Raw genomic sequence first — 25,883 nt, 5'->3', positions numbered from 1 at the left:
CTTCTCAGACTCCCAACTTCAACTTGAATACATCTTGCCTGAAGGACATTAGGCATATGTATAATTCAAGAAAGGGGTCTAAGACGTCTCGCTTGAGGGGGATCGATGAGTTTCTATCCATTGAGAGTCAACCTGCCGAACAGGAAGAGGAACAAGGAGCTGAGCCCGTTCCAGTGGAAGAACAACGAGCGGCTGATCCTCCTATGACAAGAGCAGCGGGGAAAAGAAAACTTTCTGCTGATGAAGCTGGCCAGTATGATAAGCAGATCCGTCGAAAGTTGCTGGTGGATTCTCCCCCCAGAGGCCAACAAAAATCCAAGTTGATGGCTGAGGCCATTAAAGCTGCTAAAGATGACGAACCACAGAAATCATCTGTGGCTGGCCTGCCACACAGAGCGGGACTTCGTTCTCACGGTCCAGCTCTGTCGGGCGAAGTTTCTTCTTATCATCCTCCTGAGGACGAAGAAGATGAATTAATGGTTGCAGATGCAGAATCTGCTCCGGTGATGGATCTTCCTAGGTCTCCTGCGTTGGAGCCAGGGGGTCTCGAAGATAATCCACCTCCTTCTCCTTCAGCATTAATGTCACAAGCTGATGATTTAATGCCTAGTCCTACAACGGGACTTATGAAAAGCCCAGCCGCTGGTGCAAGTCTTCCGGAGTCTTCAGCTGTTCCGGGTGATGAGGAGCGAGTTGACTATGACGACTCCCCAGCTGGTGATGCAGTTGACAGAGATAGAGGTGATGAGGACGCTGATGTTGGCAACATGTCAGGTGAAGGTGAAGATGACGATGAGAATGATTCCATTGATGACGTCACCACTTTTGATGATGATGCTCCCAAGGTCCCGTCTGATAAAGCATCAGGTTATACTCCTTTTTATCTTACCGGTAAGCTTGGTTTGTTTCGACTTCTTCCACATGCTTTTTCTGCGTTCCGACCGTTTTTTCGTGCAGGTTCACCTACTCCCGGGACTACTTCAGCTGCTCCTTTAGAGCAAGAACCTGCGCAAGTGTCGGCTCCTTTAGAAGAGCAACATTTACCTGGTTCTCCTACGGCGACTGTTCCGCCTGTAGCGTTGCCTGAAACCACTGCCGCTACTCCTCCTCCGGAACAACAGCTCATGCAGGTATCAGCCCCTATGCAAGAGCAACCCCTGCCTGACTCTTCTGTAGTAGCTGCTTCACCAAAAGCGGTGATGAAGATCTCACTCACCCCAACGGAGGCTGGGCCTAGCTCTTCTCAAGCGAAAGCATTGATGGCTTTGACCTCAAGCCCTTCGCAATTGAACATTTCAATCGCCTCTGCAGCTTCAGCACCTGGATCGCCTGCTAGTCATCATCTTAACGCCTCCATCTCAGCTGCTGAAGGGGTATCTTCAGGTGCAATTGTCAGTCTCGCTAATGCACCTAAATTCCTCCAAATCAGAGAGAGAGAGAGAGAGAGATGTGAGAGTGAGAGAGTGTGTAGGGTGCGTGAAATAAGAGAAGAGAGAGAAGAAGGGGGTGAACACGATGAGGGATTTGGGGAGGAAAACACGAAGGAGTGGGGTAGGGGAGAGAGGGTGAGTTGCCGTAAGGTGAGGGAGAGAGAGAGAATGTGAGAGAGAAAGTATTGATTGGAGGAGAGTGGGAACCAGGGGAAAAGTTAGATAACAGATTGACTATCGTGCTGATCACCTGACAGCTATAAATAGAGATAGAGGATAAGGGTTGAGTCTAAAAATTAATACAAGATAATTAATAACAAATAATAATAATAATAATAATAATAATAATAATAAATAACCAAATATTAATTAAAAGTTTTACCGTAACAATTAAAGTTATAATTAGTAAAACCATTAAAATAAATATAAAATCGTATTTTAAATCATAGAAAATTCTAGAAAATTAGGGAAAATACAAATACTCTTTTAGAAAATAAATCTTAATATTTAAATACCAGAAAAATTATTTAAACCATTATTAAAATTTTATGGTCATTACATCCTACCCCCCTTAAAACAAATCTCATCCTCAGAATTTAAAATAAAAGTGATGCAGAAAGAACCCAAGGACAGAGATATGGAACGATATCCATAAACATAGGAGAATGTAAAACAATAACAACACAAGATAAGATATAAAATGTGACAGCTGAGATTCAACATACATTAAACAGACCACAATAATAATATCATAACACACAATAATCAATTTTTCATAAAGGTGGATGGGAAATTACTTCAATCATCAAAGTAACATAACATCAATTAAATAATATATACATATCAAATGATAAAATTATAATCTCACAATCAGTTCATAATATCAATTTTGTCAGACACACTTAGAAAAATAAATTACAAAGTATTTATCAAAAGCTACAGTAATAGACATATAACAATTTAAAAATAAATATTTGTATACTAATATAAGGTGATATCAAGCAATTCAAAATTAATACATAGAAAGAACAATTAGTAGTGTATGACAAATTTATGTCATAATATATACAGCAGTATCACAATCATAAAATATGCTAATATTTAGTACACATGAGACAAATTTATGTCATAATATATACAGCAGTATCACAATCATAAAATATGCTAATATTTAGTACACATGAGACACAAAAGGTGATAATTATCTAAAAATACATCACAATCATAAAATATGCTAATATTTAGTACACATGAGACACAAAAGGTGATAATTATCTAAAAATACATAGAAAATATAAATTTATGTATCATAATAACATGAATACATATTCATAATACACGAATCATTCAAAATGTACGGGACATCTATTAACATACAACAAGATTATTATGATAAAATATATAGTGTAACTTAAAACAAAAAGAAATACAAATCGTGTAATTATCAAATAAGTAATAGGAGAAGGTATCAATAAGAACAAATAAATCTGTAAAGCAATAAAGTCATCAATTCTATGAATTATGTAAAGTAAATTATTATCACACAAACAGATATAAAATCAATAATCATGTTCAGTTGAAATCATGAATATTATTTGTTAAATTAACAAGAAGACACATATAATCAAACAAATTAAGATTTATATAAGCAATAATAAGAGTATTTACGTAAATCATATATGTATAAAATAAATCAAGTATGCAAGTTCAGAATAATAACATGACGAATAGAGTCACATAAATCAGTTAGAATGCAAGAAATGAACAAATCAAAATCAGTTAACTAACTATTAATATGTTTGTATAATCAAAGCAATCATTTCAAAACGATCAAATAAGTATAGTAATACACACAAAACGCACAATCTTATGGTACATATAGATCATTAATGAACAAAGCAAAAATATAACATTTAATACACAATACAATGGGTGATAAATACAATAAATAGTTGTAGTTATAATCAAATTTTTAAGAGCATGTGGCATTAAATAATTATCATACAAGGCACAACACTAAGTCAGGTATTAAGCAATAATATGGCAAATAAAATCATCATATATAATAGCTATTAAAAAATAAAAGCACATACATAATAATAAGTATACAAAAGTCTGAATACTCATAGTACTAATCATGCTAACAAGATAAATTATGATAAAAATAGTCACAAAATATTATAAAAATAGACGTAAGAGTAAACAAGTGATTCAAAATAAGCATATTATATAAAACATAATAAGAAGGACATAATTATACATATATTCGACAAATAATATAATAAATTAGAAATATTAGTAATATTCATAAGGTGAAATAATAAACAAGGTACAATAATAATAATCGTTACTATATAAAATCAATTCAGATGTAGTAATATATTGCATAGTAGTCAAAAATTACATAAATACAATCAACATAAATTCGTATAATAAAAACACTGATATATCTTAGATAAACATACCATGAATGATTAATGACATGTGAACATAAAAACTGATAATACATGAAACAGAACATGATTAGACAAAGTTGATAAATGACTATAAAAAAATATACATCGTAAATATAATAATCTATGTGAATACACTATAATAAAAAGAAAATAGTAAGTATAAAAGAATGAAAAAGTAAAACACAACACAAGTAAACAAAAATAATAAATAGAGAATGAACAACCACCAATAACACAATAAAAGGACATAATAATCTAAAAACACTATAAAATAAACACTAAAAATAACATGCGTATACAATGAATATTGCCGTAATGACAAAATAATACATATCGAAAATGAAGCAACAAACAGTAAATATGAAAATGCACTATTAACAACCCATGAGTGAATATCATACATACCCACAACGCTATTTAGAATTATCTCTTATATTAGTTATAAAAGAATAATAACTAATGATACAAGATAATATAACAGAAACATATATAATTAGTAACCCAAACTCCAAACCTAACAATGTGAATAAATGCTTGAATATCAAAATAGAAATACATTGCTCTTAAAAATAACGAAACTAATGTGAACATACTAAAACAATCTAAACAAGACAAAACTGGCTGATAAGAAAACTGTGTACTGAAAATATTGTGAGTTGAATAAATAAAGAATAAGAATGTAATGTATATGTAGAATATTAAAATCATGAACTTATTAATGTATATAACTAAAAATATGAACAATATACAATAATCTAAAACATAAGTAAATAATAGATGGTATGACAGAAAACGCACACATATATAATGTAGATATGCAAAAGTATAATTAAACACAATAAAATAATCTAAATACTAGATACGTTATGTGATGTATATGTGAAATCTAATGACATGATTTGAACAATTGAAAATGTATAAGTAATGATATATATTTTAATAAAAACATATAATATAACACTATGTGTGATACATAAAATAATGTAATAAATAATACATAAATCAATACAATCAAACGATATATAAGTAAAATCAAAGAAAACATAGTGTAAAAATAATAACATATAAAATAATGACCGGCACGAGGAAAGAGAAGATATACAAGGAGAGTGTAGTCGAGAAGTGATGAGATAAGAAACAGTGGGAAGATCCAGAATCAAAAAGTGATAAGGTAGGGACTAAGACATAATTCATCGAGATGATAGGATAAGGGCTAACTATAGTCTTACGGATGAAATATGATATACGTCTAAATTATTCATTATATCCTCACTGGTAGGAACTCGAGACTGTGGCCTGCATGGGTCACTAAAAAAACCTGTCACGACCCGCTTCCCAAAATACCAGGGAATCGGAATGTCACGCCCCGCTTTCTAAAATACCCCGGAATCGGAACATGAATAAGCCCGCGACGTATTATATTGAGAAGAAATATATACTATTATTTTTTCCTTTTCTTCTCAATCTGATACGCTAAGCGTCAAATATATAAATCTCAATCACAGGTCCCTGATCACAATAGAAAGAATATAAAGACAATCCAAAATAAGAAATAAACATATCATTCATGGTAAATCATCCCAGACATAAAAATATGGGTCAAACATACCCTTATTACAAAACGGTCCAACTAGGAATAAAAATACATAGTGTAAAACCCCAAAAATTTGAATATTTTGTGATAAATAATAATAAATATGTTATATATTTATAAATAACATATTATGATGTTTGAGTATGCTAGGAATTGGTTTGAGATCAATTCAATGTATATATGTATATATATAAAAGCAAATGCACAATTCATGCTCGATGTATAAATCTGGAAATTTATGACCAGCTAAGAGATTTTATATTTTTCTCACAGATGTAGTTGTAATTTGGAAAACTTAAAAGACAAAAGTTATAGGTATCTTCAAGAGATTTCCAACAAATCTTAGACCACCTCATTCTGAGATCGTACGTGAAAGTTATGGCCAAAATACCGAATGTCATTTTCCTAGTCAGATTAGGATTCCTGGTTCGGGTCAAACGGGTTTATTTCGGGTTTGCATATATATAAACATGTGTTTTCATGAAAATTAACATCCTAACATTAGAGTTTCAAACCCTAGCAGCCCCTCTTCCTCTCTCTGAATCCCTAGCCCTAAAGTTGAGAATTTTGAGAGCTTTGTGAAGCAAATATCGACACGAGGGCGAGATCATCAACGTGTAGCAAGGGGAAAACGGCTTGGTTGTACTTCTTTTTGGTTGCTGGTTATTTCAGAAGCTTAGAACGACATCTAAGGTAAGATTATCTTCATCCAAACTCTTCCCCATAGTTAAATAACTAGTTAGATGTTTAATATGATGTTGAATATATGTTTTCATGCTTGAATTTTAACATGATGTGATAAAAGTTAAATTTTTGATGTTAAAACATAAACCAATGCGAGATTAGTAATTTTTTTCTTACTGTCTATGATAGTATCATGATCATGATCATTAGGATTTTTTTCATAATTTTATTTATATATGAGAAATTTAAGAGATGTACTAAATAAATATTTTTCTGCAGAAAACCGCAGCAATTGTATCATGTTTAACTGAGATTTCGAAATAGAAAATAAACTCCAAATTTAACCAAACCAGTGCCAAATGAAAGATATATGTATCTAGTTTTCAAAACAGAAAACCATTCTTAAAAAAATCATTTGTATAGAGAAAGATATGATCTTTTTACTAACAACATGTCCTGTAGAAAAATGGCTGCACATATATAATGTTTAACTAGAGATTTGGGATAACAAATGAACTCCAAACTGAACCAAACTTATGTCATTTGAAAGATGTGTGAATCTAGTTTTTAAAACAGAAAACCATTTGTAAAAAATAGTTTTCCTAGAGAAATATATGCTTGTTTTACTAACAGATATCACGTCTGTTTTTCCTGCTCGTTTTGTGGAGCTGTGTTGCGCCAATTTGAGGTGCGTTCGCGGAGTTTTGAGCCGCTTGATGTTACACGTTTAGTCATGAATATGTTATGTTATATATTTAAGAATCCCAAGGGATTATGATGAATTTTGATTTGATCATATTTGAATTAGATATAGTTCATATACATGTTGGATGTCGTAAATGAGCACAGCTCAGTACTATATGGGATAGTGCGTTGACATACCAAATATACATGGTTTGTACATGAGCTGAATGTTGTTGATGAGCATAGTTTAGTACTATATGGGATAGTGCGTCGACATACCTGAGATACAAAGATTTATATGAGGTGGATATCGTTGATGAGCTCAGTTCAGTACTACATGAGGTAGTGCATCGATATTCCATATGTACAGGCCATTGAGTCGGATTTTAGGAGGCTTGATCTAGCTGTCCGTCCCGCACTAGGGTGCGATTGAGTCGGATTTTAGGAGGCTTGATCTAGCTGTCCGTCCCGCACTAGGGTGCGATGAGGCTCGTGAGTCATATTTCTAGGATGCCTATTTGGTAGTCCGTCCCATACTCATGTTATGCACTGAGATCGCGATGAGACTAATGAGTCATGTACACAGTTCAGGATACCTACAGGGTAGTCCGTTGCACTGAGACAATTACTTGATAGCCTAAGTATGACAGATGTCGATTATGAATACGACCTATCATTGAACTATATAACTGAGATACGTTACTTTTGAAAGTATACAAAATTATGTGTTGGTATTTTTATTCTATCTCTCCAGTGATTGTGGAAGATATTATAAATACGATGTGTTGATATCTTATTTCTTTTACTGTCCTTTTTACTTCTTAGATCAATGATTAGAGATTCACAACTTGAGACTTATGGTATATACATGAGGGTTTCCTTGTTTGGATTATTTCGCTCGACGTACCAGTCTCGTGTTAAGGATTTCTAATTATTGGTTTCATTAGATTGTCTTTTCTTAGTTCGGTATTAATGTTTAGATATCTACAATTTGAGACTTATGGTATATACATGAGGGTTTCCTTGTTTGGATTATTTCGCTCGACGTACTACGTCTCGTGTTGTAGGTTTCTAAATGTTAATCCTACTTAGATACGGGAAAAATGAATCTAGGTAGACTATGCTTAGACATCGTATGTTATTGCAGACTCCAAATGTATTTTAGTTTATTTTCAGTTGAGACATGACCTTATTTGTGAGATATCATCCTCTTTATCATGTCTATTATTGTCGCTCTACTTCTTTGCTTGTTTTGTACCTACGCTTTTATTTGACCCTACTAGAGGATATTACTGTGATTGATGAAACTTGTTGTTGCACAGTGTGGGTGCATGGTAGGATTGACATCTCTGGGTTCACCTTGGACTGCAACCATGAGTGAAAATAGAGGCGTCACACATAGTTCATACTAAAAGAATGCACAACTAAAAATATGAAAATCCCTTATCAACTAAGGAAAAATATGTTAAAGAGTTCTAATAATCCACAACTACTACAGAAGAAAACTACTACACTTCCGCTTGATCTTCTACTCTATCTGCAAGGCACTCCTACAGCGAATCCTCTGGTTCCTGTACGATTCCGAGCTGAGGCCGTCCGTCTCCTAAATGTGACGTACACCAGAGAAAATAGGTGTATGTCAGCGTGCATGGTACACGGCAAGATCCCACAAAGAGAATAGGAACGGTCGAATGACCAATACAATAACAATAATAATAAATAGAAACATGCAGCTGGAATACTAACAAGCTAGATGTAATCCATCACTAGAGTATAACGATCATAAGAATCCATAATCATCCGAGTAATAAGGACATACCACTAGATAGAATTAATACTTAAAAATCTACAACTCGAGACGTAGTACGTTGAGCGAAATAATCCAAACAAGGAAACCCTCATGTATATACCATATGTCTCAAATTATAGATAATTAAATATTAATCCTGATCTAGGTATGGAAAGAAATATAACTGGTTCACATCTCACGAGAACCCATAAACATTCAAACAACAAGGCCATGTAGCTAACCATTCTATAACAGGTCACTGGTCTACCTCTCACATATAGTCGAAACTCGTATTCTCAAATAACCGATTGTTCACAAATCATCTACACGCAACGTTTCACTGCCCCCCTCAGACCCACCCCAGTGCTACACAGGAATTTCACTGGTCCGAGCCTGGAAATAATCAACAATCACAATATCACTGCTCCTCAGACCCACCCCAGCGCTACACAGGAATATCGCTGGTGCGAGCCTGGAAATAATCAACAATCATAATATCACTTCTCCTCAGACCCACCCCAACGCTACACAGGAATATCACTGGTGCGAGCCTGGAAGATACATCAACAGTCTTATCCGATCACATGAACCATGACTTCCCCATCCAACTCTTCTCGTTTTCTAAGTCAACCATAATCCTCATTCATCTTGATCGGGGACGTACTCCTCGTAAGGAAAGTCTCCCAGAGGCAGCCCCGACACGGCGTACATCTCGTGAGGGGTGATACCAAGCTCACCATTGGGGGTGAAAAACGTGCCGCTTTCCGTGCAATACAGTTCCAAGATACTATGGACTCTTCTCGTTTTCTAAGTCAACCATAATCCTCATTGAAACTTGGGTTCACCACCTAAACTCAGTCAACACACACACACGTGTCACTAAGTCTGTTCATGACGCACGAGGCCATTAAGTCATGAACTACTAAGTGTTCTCAAACACAACATGGACAATACATAGCATACCACATAATAAAAATAAGAATTATGGAATCGACGATTGTTTTGCACATCACACGTTCATAAACTAAATTAATTCAAAATAAATGATTCTTTCGCAAAATAAATTCTTTTAAATAAAAAAATAATTCTTTTTCCAAAATAACTTCTTATAATTTATCATAATTTTTCCTCAAATGATTCAGTTCTCAAATAAATTCTTTTAATTAATATAATTATTCAAAAAATGATTCCACTGCCGAAATAAATTTTTTTAATTCATAATAATTATTCTAAAATAATCTTTTCTCAAAATAGTTTAACCATTCAAATAATTCTTTTTTTCCAAAATAAATTATTTTAAATTGTCTATTTAATAATTATTCAAAACCAACTCTTTTTCCAAATAATTTCTTTGCTCATAATAATAATTCTAAAACATCTCAAAATAATCACTTTTACACAAAATAATTATTCCTTTAAATTACTTATCATAATATCATTATTAATATTAATCATCCACAAGTCCACGCAGATAATATTAATATTCATATGGTAACATAATCAAATCACAGTCAGATCGAAGCATGTAATTAATTCATATTATATCTAAAAAATGAAACGACGAGTCAAAGAGAAAGGGATCTTGCCTACGAGACCATGGAGTCTGATGACGAGGCTACGATGCCGATGCGGACGCGGCGTGTAGCGATCGAGGCGACGTTGACAGCGGCTTGGATCTGGTTCAGGCACGGGTGTTCAGCGCGGTTGAGCTCGTCGACGTAGATCTGAAGAGTTAGCGTCGAAGTAGACGAGGCGGACGAGAAGGGCGTGGGTGCTGCTGGGGTTCGTGCGCGGGGGCTAAGCGGTCAACGCTTTGGGAGGTGGAGGTAGAGGCGCTGGAGGGGAGGGCGAAGTGGCGGCGAGATGGGGCTTATTTTGGACAAGAAGCGTGGAGTGTCGACGGTGGCTGGCGGTCGGGGCCTAAACGGTGGCGATGGGATGAGGGGAGGACGATGAGGAAGGAGGGGCAGGTTGGCTGATGGTGCGTTGGGGCGGTTGCCGGACGAGGCAGAGGCGGTGTGCTGTAGAGAATGGAAGAGGGGGCAGGCGGGTCAGGCAACGGGAGTGGCTGGGGGCGCGAAGAGGGGAGGAATACGAGGGGGTGGTGCGGAGATGGGGGCGGCTGGCCACTGGTTGACAGCGGGCTGGGGTGAGGCGGGGTTCAATGTGGTGAAGCAGCGTGGAGGCGGAGAATCGGCGTGGGGTGAGGTTGTGAGAGAGGAGAGAGGAGAGAGAAAAGAATGGTGGCGTTGTAAAAAATGAAGAGAGAGAGAGAGAGAGAGAGAGAGAGAGAGAGAGGGAGAGGAATTTATAGTTATAATATATATATATATATATGTATATATATATATTAATTAGGGTTTGGGTTAGGGTTTAAAACAAAAATAATTAAAATAAATATTTACGGGTATTTAAAAATTAAACTAATTACAGAATAATTATCTACAAATAAAAATGTACATGTTATGCTAATACAACAGTTGATACGAAATAGTCGAAATATACCCATATTGTATAATTAAACGAGAATAATTAATAATAAAAATAATTTTACTTAAATTTAAAATCAAATAATTATGGGACAATTACGTAAACAGTAAAACGTACTATTTATACTAATACGATAGATAATATGTAACAATAGAAATAATACAATAAATTATACTAAAAACACGTAATTAATAATACCATGTATTATATGAAATAATTTATAATAATATTAATAATACAATATATTATTTAAAATATTACATAATAGTACCGATAACACAACAAATTAATTCCAGAAATTTTTTTGCCGCACAAAATAAATTTATAAATATCAAAAGCATTTAAATAAATATATAATCAGATTTTTAAATCATAGAAAATTATAGAAAATTGAGAAAAATACAAATACTCTTTTAAAAATAATAATTGAATATTTTCAAATACTAGAAAATTATTTTAATTAATATTAAAATTTCACGATCATTACATCCTACCCCCCTTAAAATAAATTCTGCCCTCGGAATTAAACCCAAGAACAGAGATATGGAACGAGAGTGAGTACTCGCAAATCAACGAGACAAGAAACAATGAGAAGCTCCAAACTCAAGGGTGATAAAGCAAGAATGGAAGAAACAAGAACCTTACTTACTACAGGAGGTAAAATACATCTAAACTAGCACTCATAAACAAATCCTATTATAATATCATTAAGTAATACTAATAAGGAAAATCATATGCAAGTAAAACTGAGAATGAATAACTCTTACCAGTAATAACTTGGTTGTTCGCCTCAGTTTCCACAGCTGACATCATAAACATCTGTCGTTATGGTTGCTGCCTTTGTGCTTCCTGATAAACCTGCTGCTGTGGAGGAAGAGGGCCTGCTCGAGGGTAGGGTTCTGTTCGCGTGGAAAACTGTTTTCTTTTTCATTGATGAGATAATTGTCATCTTGGATTACAAAGATCCGGTCTTTTATAGATCCGGTTACAACTAAATCAAAGAAAATAAAGAAAAAATTACAACTTTCCTTCTGTGAACAAATCACGAGCTCCTGTTTTGCGGTCGCTCGCTTTAGTGGGTTCTTTGCCTGCGCCGGGGTTAATCCGTGGACCACCGCGCGATCTAGATCCGGTCGGATCTACACGATTATGCGGGTATTATTCCACGAAGGGAATAATAGCCGGGAGGGATTAATCCACCAAGGGAATAATCGCTCGGATCTCGAGATCTAAGACCAAGCTTAGATCTGGAGTGTAGTCTCGTGTAGATCTCAGATCTGTTCTTTCTTCCTCTCGAGATCCTGCCTTTTCTGACGTGGATGGTCGCCGAGGATCAGATCTGTACGTCCAAGTCTTCAAGTCTTCAAAACTCCGAGTTCACTCTTCAATCCGGCAGAGTTTCGGCTCTTGAAAGTTCGACCTCTGAAAATGAACATCTCTAGGCCTATTTATAGGCTCTCAGGACAGTGGCTGCAAAAAGGGAATTGTCGGCCACCTCTGGCCACTGTCGGCCACCTCGGGCCACTGTCGGCCACCTCGGGGTGGCCGACACTGTGCCTAGCCACCTTGGGGTGGCTCGGCTCATGGCCGAGCCACCCCAAGGTGGCTCGGCCACCGAGCCACCCCGAGGTGGCTCGGCTTCTTTCATTTAAAAACCCCTTCCAGCACGATGGAAGAGAGGTCGCAAAACTTGGAGAAAAAAGAGTTGAGACCAAGCTGTTAGCAAATCCTTGCATTACAGCACCGCTGCCTAGTTCCGAGCTCCGATCGCCGACGAACTAAGCAGACCCGAACTCTATTACCCCGAGCTTCTACTGCGAACTGAAGCTCTCCAGCAACCTCATTCAAACGGTCCAAGGGAAGCAGACTCGACCCGAGCATCGAGCGAAGCGTCCTATAGCCACCTAAAGTCCCCACACAAAACAAAGAGGGCTTTCCCTCTGCTTCTGTTGTAAACATTTGATTTGTTAGTTTGTAATAAGCTTTCTTATAAATACAAACGAAACTCCTTTCTTCGGAAGAATCAAATTTTCACCCTACAAATATCTTTTCGATAATTATTTCGGGCCGGCACGACGAACACAGCTTGCGATGACCTGATCGGCTGCGTCTTGGCGACGTATGACGAGCACACCGGCAAGTGTAGGGAAGGATCACTGTAGAGTGTTGACCATAGGTTATTAGGTGCCTCGTCCTCGGACGTGGAGCAAGACGACAAATAAACAAAGTCGGATTTCTCATTCATGGTAATTTTTTCCGCCTGAACAGCGTTGGTTACATGGTGACTCTCGTAACCGATTACAATTGACTCGAAGTCATTCAGAATTAAGCTGTCACCGTATTCAGGCTCGCTGTCCGCCTCGTTGCCACTCTCCAGTTCTTCTGTTGGTGGCTCGTCGGGGTCCTGGTACAACAGAGAATCCGCGAAATAGTTTTCGACGCCTTTAAAGGGCTGTTTGTCGGCCACTACTGTCTTTACGCGCTCGTAGTCGTCCACGTATTTCAAGCACTGGTGCAATGTGGATGGAACTATTCGGTTGCCGTGAATCCACGGACGTCCCAAGAGCATGTTGTAGGAGGGTTCGGCGTCGATGACGTAGCACGTTACCTCCGTCTTCATGTCGCCTATCCGGCATTTCAGGCGGATTTTGCCGAGCGGCCGAGTCCCCGTGGCGTTAAAGCCGAAGATGGTTGTCGCGGTCGAGGAGAGGCTCTTTGGCGGTATCCCCAAGTGCTTGTCAGCGCAGACCCCGGATCGACCTGAATCCGATCCACTTTCGACGAGCCGACGTATCCTGTGAAGTACAGCGGCCGGTCATGGGATGTGCTCTTGATGAGCATGTCCTCAGGAGTGAAAGTGATGCACGGGACCCGTCTTTTAGAGACTTGGCAGCAAGTTGTACATCCCTGTTCTGCTTCTGTCTCCTACGAGAAATGAGTAGAGAACGCCTCTGAGTCGGCCAACTCCTCTTGTAGGGCCTCTCGGGTAGACCTGGACAACCGGAGGAGGTCGTACATGATGATTCGCGCGGGGATGCTTTTCAGTTACGCGAGCACGTTGAACTGGAAAGGCTAGCGGCTTGTGCTTGGTCCGTCTGGATTAGGAGGGGTTGCTGCGACTGGCCTTGCGGGAGGTCCTGCCGGGTTCTCCGCCCTCGCGGGATATTCTTTCGCGAATTCTTTCCCTGCTCTCGTGGCGAAGACGTTGGCGTCTTCTTCAGAGTCTGTCAGGGCAGTCATCGCCGTGTTATCTCTATCCAGGATGGCGGAGACAACGTTGCAGTGTTTTCCCTTAGCCTCCTTGGAAGGCTGTGCAGTCCATTGCTCATCATTGAGGAGGTCTGGATGGACCCACATCACCTGCCCCGATGGCAGAGTTTGTGGGACCAAACCCTTTTCCCGCTGGTTGTGAGGATCGTCGTTAGTGATTTTCAAGACCGCATTGGGGATAGGGATTACCCCCGCTGGAGCTTGAACCTCCGGGAGATTTGTCTCAAATTTTGGATTTTTCAAGGTTTATAAATTTCAGATTTTCAACGGACTATATATACTTTTTGGAGTGTTTTTTTTATAATTTCCAATTTTGTCAATGTGCCATTTTTTCAATTTGAAAATTTTTTGGAGTTTTTTGTTGTAAATTTCACGACAAAATCATAAAAAAAAATGATCTGCCACGACACCCTCTGTTAAATTCTTAACCGTTATTTCACAAAAGTACCGCATTGAGCAAAGAAACATAGTATAAGGTGAAAAATATGCAAATTGATACCTTAGGAAGTAAGTTGAAACTTCAGCAATACTTTAAGGGGGAGTTAGTCATTTTGTCCCAAATATAAGATCTGCGCTCTAATTTAGAAATATAAAGATTTCGGGTGTAATATAGAATTAACAAAGGTTTGAGGGTCTAATATGAGGAAAAAAAAACAAAAACAAAGAGCCATCTCATAATTGGCCTTGCCAATTTTGGATTTAATTGTAAATTATGTTGTTTAAGGTTTGACAGATAATTGGGTATCATGTTGTGATTATTGTTTCTCCAGATTCAAATTCCCATATTATTGCGAGTGTTTTTCTTCAATTTTTATAATTTGATAACTTGCAACAATATCTACCATAGAGTTTTTATTATTTTTGGAAATTGTTTCTTAACCGCGTCATTTGTAAATGGACCCGCTTCATATCCATATATGTCCATTAGTTTCTTCCTCCATTGCTGCCAAAATATCAAACTCAAATAATGCTTGATTAGTTCTCCACAAGTTCTATCTGATTATGTGATGGATTTTTCCTTGAAATCAACACCAAATATAAAGTAGCATGCAAACTTATAATAAAATCCAATATAAAGGTCACCACAAAATAATTCAATCAAGCCAATCATAATTCACGTGACATAACTTAATGGGGGTCAGATAGACTATTAGAAATAGCCAATTATAAGTAGCGTTTGCATACACAATTGAAATAGCAAATTTTTGGCATTTTTCTTCCTTTTTGAGATGATATAATGAAGGCTCAATTTATTAAGAAGAAGTAAATTGAAACAAATAAGTTGAACCTAAACAAATCATAGACCTGCAAGTGAAAATAATTATATACCCTCTGAACTATACTTGGCAGTAGAATCTCTTTTACCTACAAGATGAGAGTTATTTCGGTAAAGAAAGATGTCAAAACATCAAGATAGAAGTTCCACGATCTTAGAATTATATGATCCAATCTCACGCACCAAGGGGGAAAAAATATAACATATAATACACATAAGTCATGTGTAAAAAACAAAAGATGAGAGAAGATAAGAAAGAAATACATTTTGGTTGAAAATTTTATGAGTAGAATCTAGAGAGGAGAGAAGATAAGCAAGAGATCCTAGATGACAAGTACAAAATTTGTGATATTTGTATGGAGGGAATTAATTTTGTTTCCCTCGAATTTTATTTCCCTCTTAAAAAAACCCCTCCCATTATCATTAATGCAATATCATTTCTTAACCCCCACCCCCTACCCCCCTTAGCTTGAGATCTTTCCACCAATAATTGTCAAATCCTATTTTGCCAAAAACTGAATAAAATAAAAAAAGTTGTCAGCCCATGTTAGAATTAATATAAAATTTTAATCATCGACTCTTATCATAACTCCAGAGTTTTGGTGCAATGGTTAAAAGAACTTATATTAAGATGACATCAGATTAACCAGGTTCGAATCTTGCTGGCTACAAATTTAATACGGATTTAAAAAAATTATTACCGCTACGTGAGTCCAGGTTCTCAGCCCATAAACGGGCACTCAACCAGTGGGGCATGTTGGAATTAATATAAAACTTTAATTCTCGACCCTCACCATAACTTTGAGTTTTTGTGCAATGGTTAGAAAGACTTAATTTAAGAGCTCACGTAGGTCAATTATAGTATAAGTAGTATAGACTATTTTGGGCTGGAGGTGTTTTAGCATGGGTACTTGGGTTCAAGCACTAAAACGAGTTTGACTTTTTCATGAGAAGAGCGTTTAACAATTTACAAATTTTCTTGCGTGCAATTTTCCATTAATTTAAACTGTATAAAATACTTTAGCTGGAAGGGGGAAAAATTGTATACTTGCATCGGTTAATTGTGTAAGACTTTGGGTCTTTCACCTTTGCTCACGGCTGATCCAAGCTTGGGCAAGCAGACGCTTGTTTTCTAGCTAAAAGTTAGCTTTATTGAATTCATTTGATACTTCAGTGCTGGGTGTCCAACCGGGCCAGCTCGGCCCAAAAAATCGGGTCCGGGCCAGGCAAAACGGACACCCGGACTCGGGCTCGGTTGGATCAGGCCGAGTCCGTCCAATGCCCGGCCGACTGATTTTCTTTTTTTAAAATTATTTTTTTCCTAAAAAAATAAAATTTCAAGAGTAATTAAAAATAAAATATGCAAAAACTTGAAAAAAAATCAATCATATTATTAATCACTTTTAATTATACAATTTACAAATACAAATATCATAGAAATTAAAATGTAAAATAATAAATTATTTTTTATTAAATCACTAATATTTACAAATATTTTTTGGAATTTCTTGCATCACAATAGATGAATACATTCCAACTAGGTTGACACCTATTCATCTATATTACTATCATTTATAACTCTTTCCGAAATAAATTATCAAAAAATTACAGCTAAGAAATAAAAATTACAAATTAATGTGTAATTTGACTAATTTCTACTCTTTATCTCTATCTCCTATTGTCAACACACCAAGTCTATCTTCAATGCTAGCCATCTGATCGATGCATTGAGTTCTCTTCTCGAACCTCCACCAAACTTGTAGGCATATTACCACTGGTATGGTAGACGGATCTAGCGATATATATGGTCCTCGATCAAACGTCCTGATATATCGAAGGCAGATTTTGAAGCTATTGTGGAAACCTACACCGTTAGTAAATCGCGAGCCATGATGGAAAATATAGGATATGAAATTGTTCAATATGCTCTCCACCATCGTAAAATATCGAAATCATTATTTTGAGCATCAATGAAAGGTGCGGATAAATAATATTCAATTTTAAAAACTTTCCTTAATCATGATCAAATCCATGGCTACTAGTTAGCCTCGCTATTATTAATTGCCTACCAAAACTCTTACCTTTCCCTGGCTTGAACTTGTAGAAACAGAAGCTATAGGTTGATGTGTACTTACACATCATATCTACCTGCACACTGCTCATATAATCTTTAAAAATAATATTTAATAGTGTTATCATGAGTAAGAGTAGTAGTAGTCTGACCGTCATAAGTGTATATTATCATGTTATCATACAAAGAATTTAACAAATTTTGAAGTCTAATATCCTTCAAACATGAATCCATAAGAACCCCCAAACCAAAAATAATAGGAATATGCCTAAAATACTTATTAAATTTATTTTTTATTTAAAAAATCATATTTTCAAGATAATTATCCATACGATAAGAAGTATTTTTTTTTGAATATTTAAAACCTGTAAAGCAACTTGAATAATAATTGGATGATAATAACCAGATAACAACACAGTAGCATTATAAAAAACTTGTAACATCTCTTTTACACTATATATAACTGTCAATTCTTCATTAGTTATTCCATACATACTACCAGAGCTAGAACTAGAAGCATTGAAAGCAATAAAATCATTTATAATTTCTTTATACTCTATTGCTACATTTAACATTGCATAGGTAAAATTCTACCTATGATCAACATCTTTTGAAATTTACCTGGATTCTAAATATTTGTCTTTTAAAGAATTGTTTCCATCTTTTAAGTTTTTGTTTAGAAGCATTATGAGCATAATCTATAACCTTAATCTCTTCTACCATGAGTTTAATTTCATTAAATACACTTTGAACAATTAAATTTAAAATATAATACATATGATAAATATTACCATGACATGGCAATAGCAAAGATGGTTTGATATGATCTACATGTACATTATTATTACTTGCATTATCTAGTGAAAGAGAAAATATTTTTTTTCAAAAATTTCTAATTTTGAAAGTTCTTCTATTATTAAATTTGCAATATTAATACCAATGTGTGAATCTTCAAATGTAATAAAAAAATAACTCTTTTAAACATTTACCAACTATCATCAATCCAATATGTTGTGATACATAAATTACTATTTTGTGCTCTAGATGTCCAAATATCAAAAGTTAGAGAAAGTTTATAATTTAAATTTTGAAAATAAGAAATTATTTTTGTTTGTTCATCATGAGAATATTTCAAAATATCTCGTTGACAAGATCGACGAGAAAATTTTGTAAATGAGAGATAAAAACCATCTCTAATCATATCCTCAAATTCATCATTTTTACTAATTTAAAAGAAAGGTTTTTAAGAACAATAAACATGATGACGCATTTCTTAGCTTTAATTGAGTCATAGTTCCAAAAATCGAGGCGACCAGAGGTTGATGATTGGGAGAGTAGAGACTGACGGATGTCTCATTGGGACGTTGCTGCTTGAGCTCTATTGTGATTTTCTAAATGGCGTTTGAGGTGGTTGGTACCGCTTTTATGAGCTTAGAAAATATGGCAACATAACGCACATTTAGCCTTTTGGATGAGAAGTTTACCATGATGATACTTGAAGACTTCTATCTTCTTGAAAAAATTTCACACATTAGATCTCGGCTTTTTAGGAGCTTTAGGTGTGGGATCATCGCTATTGGATTCGGGATCAACATTGGTAGGAAGAGTTGCGGTAGGTGTAGTAGAAGTAGGGGTAGGACTCATTTCAATATTGGGAGTTGGAACTTGCCCTACATAATGGAAGGAGGAATCCATTTGACTGGAGAATTAGAGAGTGAAAGAGAGAATAAGAGAGTAGTAAAGAGAAGTAGATGAGTTTTGGATGAGAAAGTAAATAAAATCTCTCTCTATTTATTGAGGCAGCCACTTGCTAAATAACCAAAATACCCTCAAATTTTGATCATTTTGGAGTTATTTTGGTCAAAAGACCAAAAATACTCGTTAAAGGATATTTTGGTAAGATCGAACAGGGCTAGGTCCGGGCCCCGGACCTGGCCCGATGCAATGGTTGGCCGGGGCCGGCCCCCAGGTGCAACGGTCACCTTTGTGACCGTTTGGACTGGGTCGATCAAGACAGCTCGATCCAATTGCGTCAGTTCTGTGGACTCGTTCTGGACGGCCCGGGCCCGGGCCGGTCCAACAGTCACGCTTGTGACTACTGGACCATGGGCCGACCGATCGGCCCGGTCCAAATTTTTTTGCCAGGTCCGGGCAGGCCCGAACCCGGGCTACCAGCCCGCCTAAGAGAGACGGCCGGGCCGAGCCTGGTATGGGCCTCCACGACGCGACCCTGGCCTCGTTCGGCCCGAAAATCTAGGCATTTCTCGGGCTCGGGATGGGCTCGGGCCCGGCAGGGTCTGGTCCGGACACCTGGCCGGCTACGGGCTTCAGGCCCAAATGGACACCCCCTACTTCAGCATGTGCATTATGCCCTCTTGATGTTGCATTTCTCAACTCCATCTCATCATAGGTCCAAAATCGGAAATCATTTGTTGGTGATTATCTAATTTTTTTTGTTTTCATGATTAACTCCTAACAATAAAAGTAAATTACAATAGGACCCCATGAAGGGACGGTTTTACAATTTTAAGATTCTAAGGAGTTGATTTGCAATTTTAAGATTTTAAGGGAGGTATTTGCAATTTTCTAAAATTACCGATTGACACTTTAAGCAAACGAAGCAGTTCACTAAAAACAAAAACTATCCCTCATTTCTTCCAAATTTTAACCCTGCTTAGTTTTTAGTAATAAATAGTTTGTTTTATTTAATTGATGTACTTACATCTCATATCTTTTTAGGCTGATGCTGGGCAGTATCGGTAGGAATTCCCTATTTAGATATTATTAACAATGTCTTATTACGATATCAGTATGGAACGTGAAGTTGTTAATCAGTTGATTCACAAGAGGATTAGCAACATCAGTCGGAGAAAATACAGTGTGACCATGAATTCTCCAGTGTCTCTGCTCTCTTTTTATAGTTATGATCTTGTTTCTACCACTATTTATTCTTAGTAAATCCCTTGTTCATCTCTCATTCGCATAATTTCATTTTGAGTGCTGAGCAAATCCATGGTGATCGCTACTTTGTTCCTTATTGTGAATTCTGCAGTTTCAAATGCTATAACTAAGAAATCAAAAGAACCCTACAAATCATAAAACACATAACATTAATGATCAACAATGCAAAATATATAAGAGACTGTTGCAAAAGGTTGAAGATCTTTACAAATTTAGAATTGATCAACTTTCAATTGCTCTGGATCTCTTCTTCCTGCTGGTTGTAGAATTAAGATTGTGTTTTGATATGAAGAATCTTGCCTATAAAAATCTAACATGCAGAGGTAGAAATAAAGAATTGATGCAGTTCCCTAAAATCCAAGCTTTGACCTAGTAAAAGACAATTAATACCGTGTTTAGGAACTGGTCAACGTGGCTTATCTAAGCCACTTTTGTGGTTTATAAGCCACTGTAATATGTTTGGCAACCAACTTATATTAGTTATAAGCTAAGAAAATTAAGTTGCGTCAACTCAGCTTATTTTTTTGGTGGCTTATAAGCTGGGTTGTTTGACCAAGTAAGCTAACCCCTTAGGCTGCGTTTGGCAAGGGGATAAATGAGGGGTTAAGGAGGTTTAACCCTCCATTTGCCTACCAAACACAAAAAAATGACAAAGGATTAATAAACCCGCACGTGATGCCAACAACTCATTTATCCCGTCAAAACACGGGTTAACAATTCCTCCAAGGAAGGCGGAACAAGGCTTGTTCCGCCTTCTCATGCGAGGGTAGGCAGCGGAATTATGAGAGCGATTTTTTCATCCGGATCTGGTGATTCCTCTACTTCTTCCCCCCTAATATTTCCCCGCTAAAATTTCCCCTCTAAAATTTTCCCCCAATCTTGTGAGAGATCCTGTAAAAATTCCCCCCAAGTTGTTTCCCTCTACTCACCTCTCTGCCCACCCCTCCGCCCACCTCTCCGCTCGCCCCTCCCTCTCCCGCTTCCTCCTAACCGTACTCTGTCCAAATCCCAAACCCTAGCTTACAACCTCCGGAACCTCCACGCCGAGCTCACCTTCAAGGTCGGCGGGGACCTCGACGACCTTACTCAATCTCCGGCCAGCGATACCCCGCCGCCTGGCTCCCCCCGCAAAGACAAAGGTCTGTTTCTTCACTCTACTTCCTAATTTGAATTTTTAGTTGTATTTGTTCATCCAGTTTATGATTTTCAATTGACTTGTATTTTTATTCTAATATGAGCAACATGATTAAGAAAAAGTATTAAATCCAAAACCGACCCTCAATTTCTATGCGCAATGCCCTGGATAAGGATACATCAATATTCATTGGCATCGGAGTGGAGAGAGTACGACTACTACTCACCCTCGAAATAGTGATATACATTCAATTTTTAGTGATGGAATTGGCCCGTCAGTTTGGAATAGATTCAATGCATATAATAGATATGGACCGTCAACATCTTCGATGAATCCTTCCAGTCCTGAGCAGCTGATACCTAGGGAAATTTAGCATCGGCTTCTGCTGCTGATCAAGTCTCTGGGTCAATCACAACTGCAGTAATACAGGGGGATGTCAGTTTTCCAGAAGGTTCTATGGAAGCCAACAGTGCAGGATCTTCAAGGTCATCATATAGGAGAAGAGGAAGAAGCAGTGCTTCTGTTCTGGTTCATTGGATTTGGATGGAGTTCTTCATGCACGTAAGCGAAGAAGGCTAAATTGAAAATCAAGTCAAAAGCATACAACAAAAGCTCGTTAGTCCGAAGGCAACCGACGGCTAAGAATATGAGACTCTAAACCGGAGAGCCTGTCCATATAGTCCTGCTCGAACTCCGCCTGCAGGCTAGCTCGGACAGAATCTTCGGAACTGTTGAGAACCTCTGCGGCTTCGTGTCGCAGCTTCATCAACCCCTCCTGCGCTGATCCCAGCCTGTCGAGTGTCCATTCACGAGAACGTTCCAACCCAACCAGTTCCTCAGAAATGGTAGCGGCAGATGTAGGCATCGAAAATTGCCTATAGTTCTCCACAATCGGTTCAGTGTTAACGAACGACGATGAACGTCACCATCCAATCCACATGAGCCTAATCGACGTCGACGAACGACTAAAGTGAATCGACGAGTTACGTTCATGCCACTGCGTCAACCTATCCTCCACCTGAGAAGATGCAAAAGAGGGAGCTCCACCAGCCTTCAACTCCCTCAGCTCTCGAATCTCTGACTCCAGGGCAGCGAAATCAGCTGTAAAGGAATCGGCCAAATCCGGATATCCCTCTTCCCTCATCATCATCATGTGACGGGAGAAGGAACGCCTGAACTGATCAAAAGAAGACCCTCTGTGCAGAAGCTTATCAATCACGCCGTTATAAAAGGCAGTAAAGAAGCCGAGGTCAGTGCGGAAGACATCCCCATCTGGATTGGTATCGGCCAAGAGAGCATGGACCTGCTCATATAGAGACGGTCGAGAACCTGCAAGCAGCAGTATGGGAGGTCAAGAAACTATTAAATACAATCGAAAAGACCCTAAGGGAAATTCGAGGTATACCTATACCGGCGGAAATCCCCTCGGGTTGGGGTTCGACAGGCTCCGAAGTAACGACAGGAATGCTCATGGAAGGTATATCAACCCTCGTGGGCAAGTCAGTCGTATTAGGCGAAGGCGGGAAAACACCCGAAGCTATAGCAGAATCAGGTACAGCGCCTGGTCATATAGTTGCACTTCTTTATTAGTCAAAATGGAGACTGAGACAAGCAAAGAAGAGAGGAAATTGGATATATACCTGTGGATGAATCACTCTCAAAGAGTGGTCTCACAGTCCCGGTGGGAGCTTGTTCAGCTAACATATCGGCTAACAGTCCAGAGTCAGGTCTCGGGAAGACCGGTGCAGGAACATATCCCTGCTCTTCGAAATCTGCAATAGGGGAGGCCCCATCCCCGTCTGGCCCTTCTGTCGCAACACCTGCAGCACCGGATGTAGGTATATCTGAAAATGAACCGGTGGGATCAACACCATCTGCCTGCCCAAGATCGATGTTCAGATCAATGCCCAGGGAGCCATCACGAAGGGCGTCGCACACCTGCTGCATGAAGCAGTCCATGTTGTCAGCCCCAGAGAATACCGGACCTGGCGGAAGCTCACCCTCCTCGAAGAACCCTGAATTATGAAAGTATGTTGTGAAAGTATCTTGTGCACACATGTGCTTACCTGTGATTCATGGGATGTGTCTGTGAGAGTTCATGCGGATCTGTGTGCTGTTTTTCCAGTTGCACATATGATTCGAGCTTGTTTAGCTCTCGATTGTTGGTCTGGAGTTAAGTTGTGAGCCTTGTGCCACATAGGCACATAGCGTGGGACTTATTGCACTTCTATTTTGGACTTTTTCATTAGAAAAGTTTTATGCCAGCCTCTGCGAATTTGTATCTTTTTCGTGATCATATATCCTTGATTGACCTCCCATTTTTGTACTTCTTCATAATGTACATCCGTTTGATGGAAAATAGGGATACCAAGTAGAGTGCAACATATGAACCTGTTCAGTAAACATTCAAGTTCAGCATTCATTTCGGTCAAATAAATGTCAACATCTGAACCTGTTCAAAGACTCAGAAATGGGGCATTTAGAAACCTGACCCAGTTTTCCATCAAGCATTCAGTGGTGATTAGATTTTAGTATGATATGATTTGTTATATAGAATCATACTTATAGCTAAGACAAACATTAAAGCAAAATAGAATCAGATTGCCATAATTTAGTTCCCAAGAGAAAGTCATACAAAATATGAGATGGTCAGCAGAACAGAAAGCAGCTGCCATACAAGATTTTTCATCTTTTGGCAATTTTTGAAAGCTTGCATGTATTATGATATAGAAGTATCTTTGTTAAGAGTTATGCTTGCTGGTGATATTGCCGCCTTTCACATCTAATTTTTTCGTTTTTAATTTGGTTGAAGATGAATTTATTTGAAGATTTTGCAAGCAAACTTATGCAATCGGTTCAGAACATCAGTTATATGGCACGGATCCAAGTGTTTTCAACATTCTGGTATGTACAATTTGGTTTTATGGCATATGGCTTTCGGTTTGGTTCTCTTGGATTTTTTTTCTATTGCCTGGTCTTGGGATATCCTGTGTTGGAGCCTGTTTGTTGGCCTTGGTATCTGCTGGAAGTGGGTGTTTTGCATTCAGAAATCATTGTAGCAGAGGACACCAGCTGTATGGCACTGATTCGGGTGTTTCTACATTCAAAAATTACTGTAGCAGAGGTTTGAGTTTTCTGCTGTGATGGTTTTTGTTGTGTTCCCCCAGCGGGTGGCCTCTCTGTTGGAACTGTTTTCATATGAACCAGAAATTGTTTGTGCATTTCTCAGTTGTTCTCTCTACACTATTTTGGATCTTTTTTTTGGTTTGGATCAATTGTTGCAGAGGATGTCAGTGTTCATTTCGGCAGCATATATGGGAATGTACCCTGTAGCGAACCAGACCATCTTATAATGGAAAATGATGAACCTGCATTTCAATAAAACACTGTAGCAGAGAATCATGTGCAACCGGGGCATAACTTGGACCTAGATATAGAGTGTTCTCCAAAGTTGCAAGGCTGGTTTCGTGGGTGCCCAGGTCACTAGAGGGTGTGTCAGACACCTTTTTGTATTTTGTCAATTGCAATGCGGATCTCGGACGAGGAGGTAGCAATGAGAACTGGTTTTCTTTTTGGTTTCAGTGTATTTTGTATTAGTAAGAGCTCCAAAGTATATAGCTCACATGACCTTTTGTATTTACACATACATGTATGGTGTAATGGTTTTGTAAAAGTGAGGGATGTCTCACTTCTGAAACTGCTCACTCTCAAGATGAGAACTGGTTTTCTTTTTGGTTTCAGTGTATTTTGTATTAGTAAGAGCTCCAAAATATATAGCTCACATGACCTTTTGTATTTACACATACATGTATGGTGTAATGGTTTTGTAAAAGTGAGGGATGTCTCACTTCTGAAACTGCTCACTCTCAAGATGAGAGTTGAAAACATGTAACTTTTTCATTTAATGATATCTATTTTGTAGTTAGGAGGAAAAAAAAGAAAAAAAATCACAATAACCACACAAACTAGCTATGTTATGCAACTTTTGCTCCATTTTCTCTCTTGATAATCTCTCCTAATATGACTAGCAAATCTTTTCTCAA

General features: G+C 37.7%; 2 protein-coding genes across 2 annotated transcripts; one reads left to right on the top strand and one right to left on the bottom strand.

Moving 5' to 3' along the window:
* On the top strand, positions 477–20,507 carry LOC109823116 (uncharacterized protein KIAA0754-like). Its single transcript, XM_020389401.1, has 4 exons — positions 477–520; positions 611–780; positions 958–1,391; positions 20,484–20,507. The coding sequence occupies exons 1-4, from the start codon at positions 477–479 to the stop codon at positions 20,505–20,507; spliced, it is 672 nt and encodes a 223-aa protein (XP_020244990.1).
* Positions 20,696–23,898, bottom strand: LOC109823115. Its single transcript, XM_020389400.1, has 5 exons — positions 23,481–23,898; positions 23,246–23,401; positions 22,828–23,169; positions 21,730–21,866; positions 20,696–20,830 (listed from the first exon to the last, which is right to left on the bottom strand). The coding sequence occupies exons 1-5, from the start codon at positions 23,896–23,898 to the stop codon at positions 20,696–20,698; spliced, it is 1,188 nt and encodes a 395-aa protein (XP_020244989.1).

The sequence above is a fragment of the Asparagus officinalis genome, chromosome 9, assembly GCF_001876935.1.
Source record: "Asparagus officinalis chromosome 9, Aspof.V1, whole genome shotgun sequence".
In the NCBI taxonomy this organism is placed as follows: Eukaryota; Viridiplantae; Streptophyta; class Magnoliopsida; order Asparagales; family Asparagaceae; genus Asparagus; species Asparagus officinalis.
The sequence above is the reverse complement of the archived record's forward strand: the minus strand, read 5'-3'. Positions and strand labels throughout refer to the sequence as shown.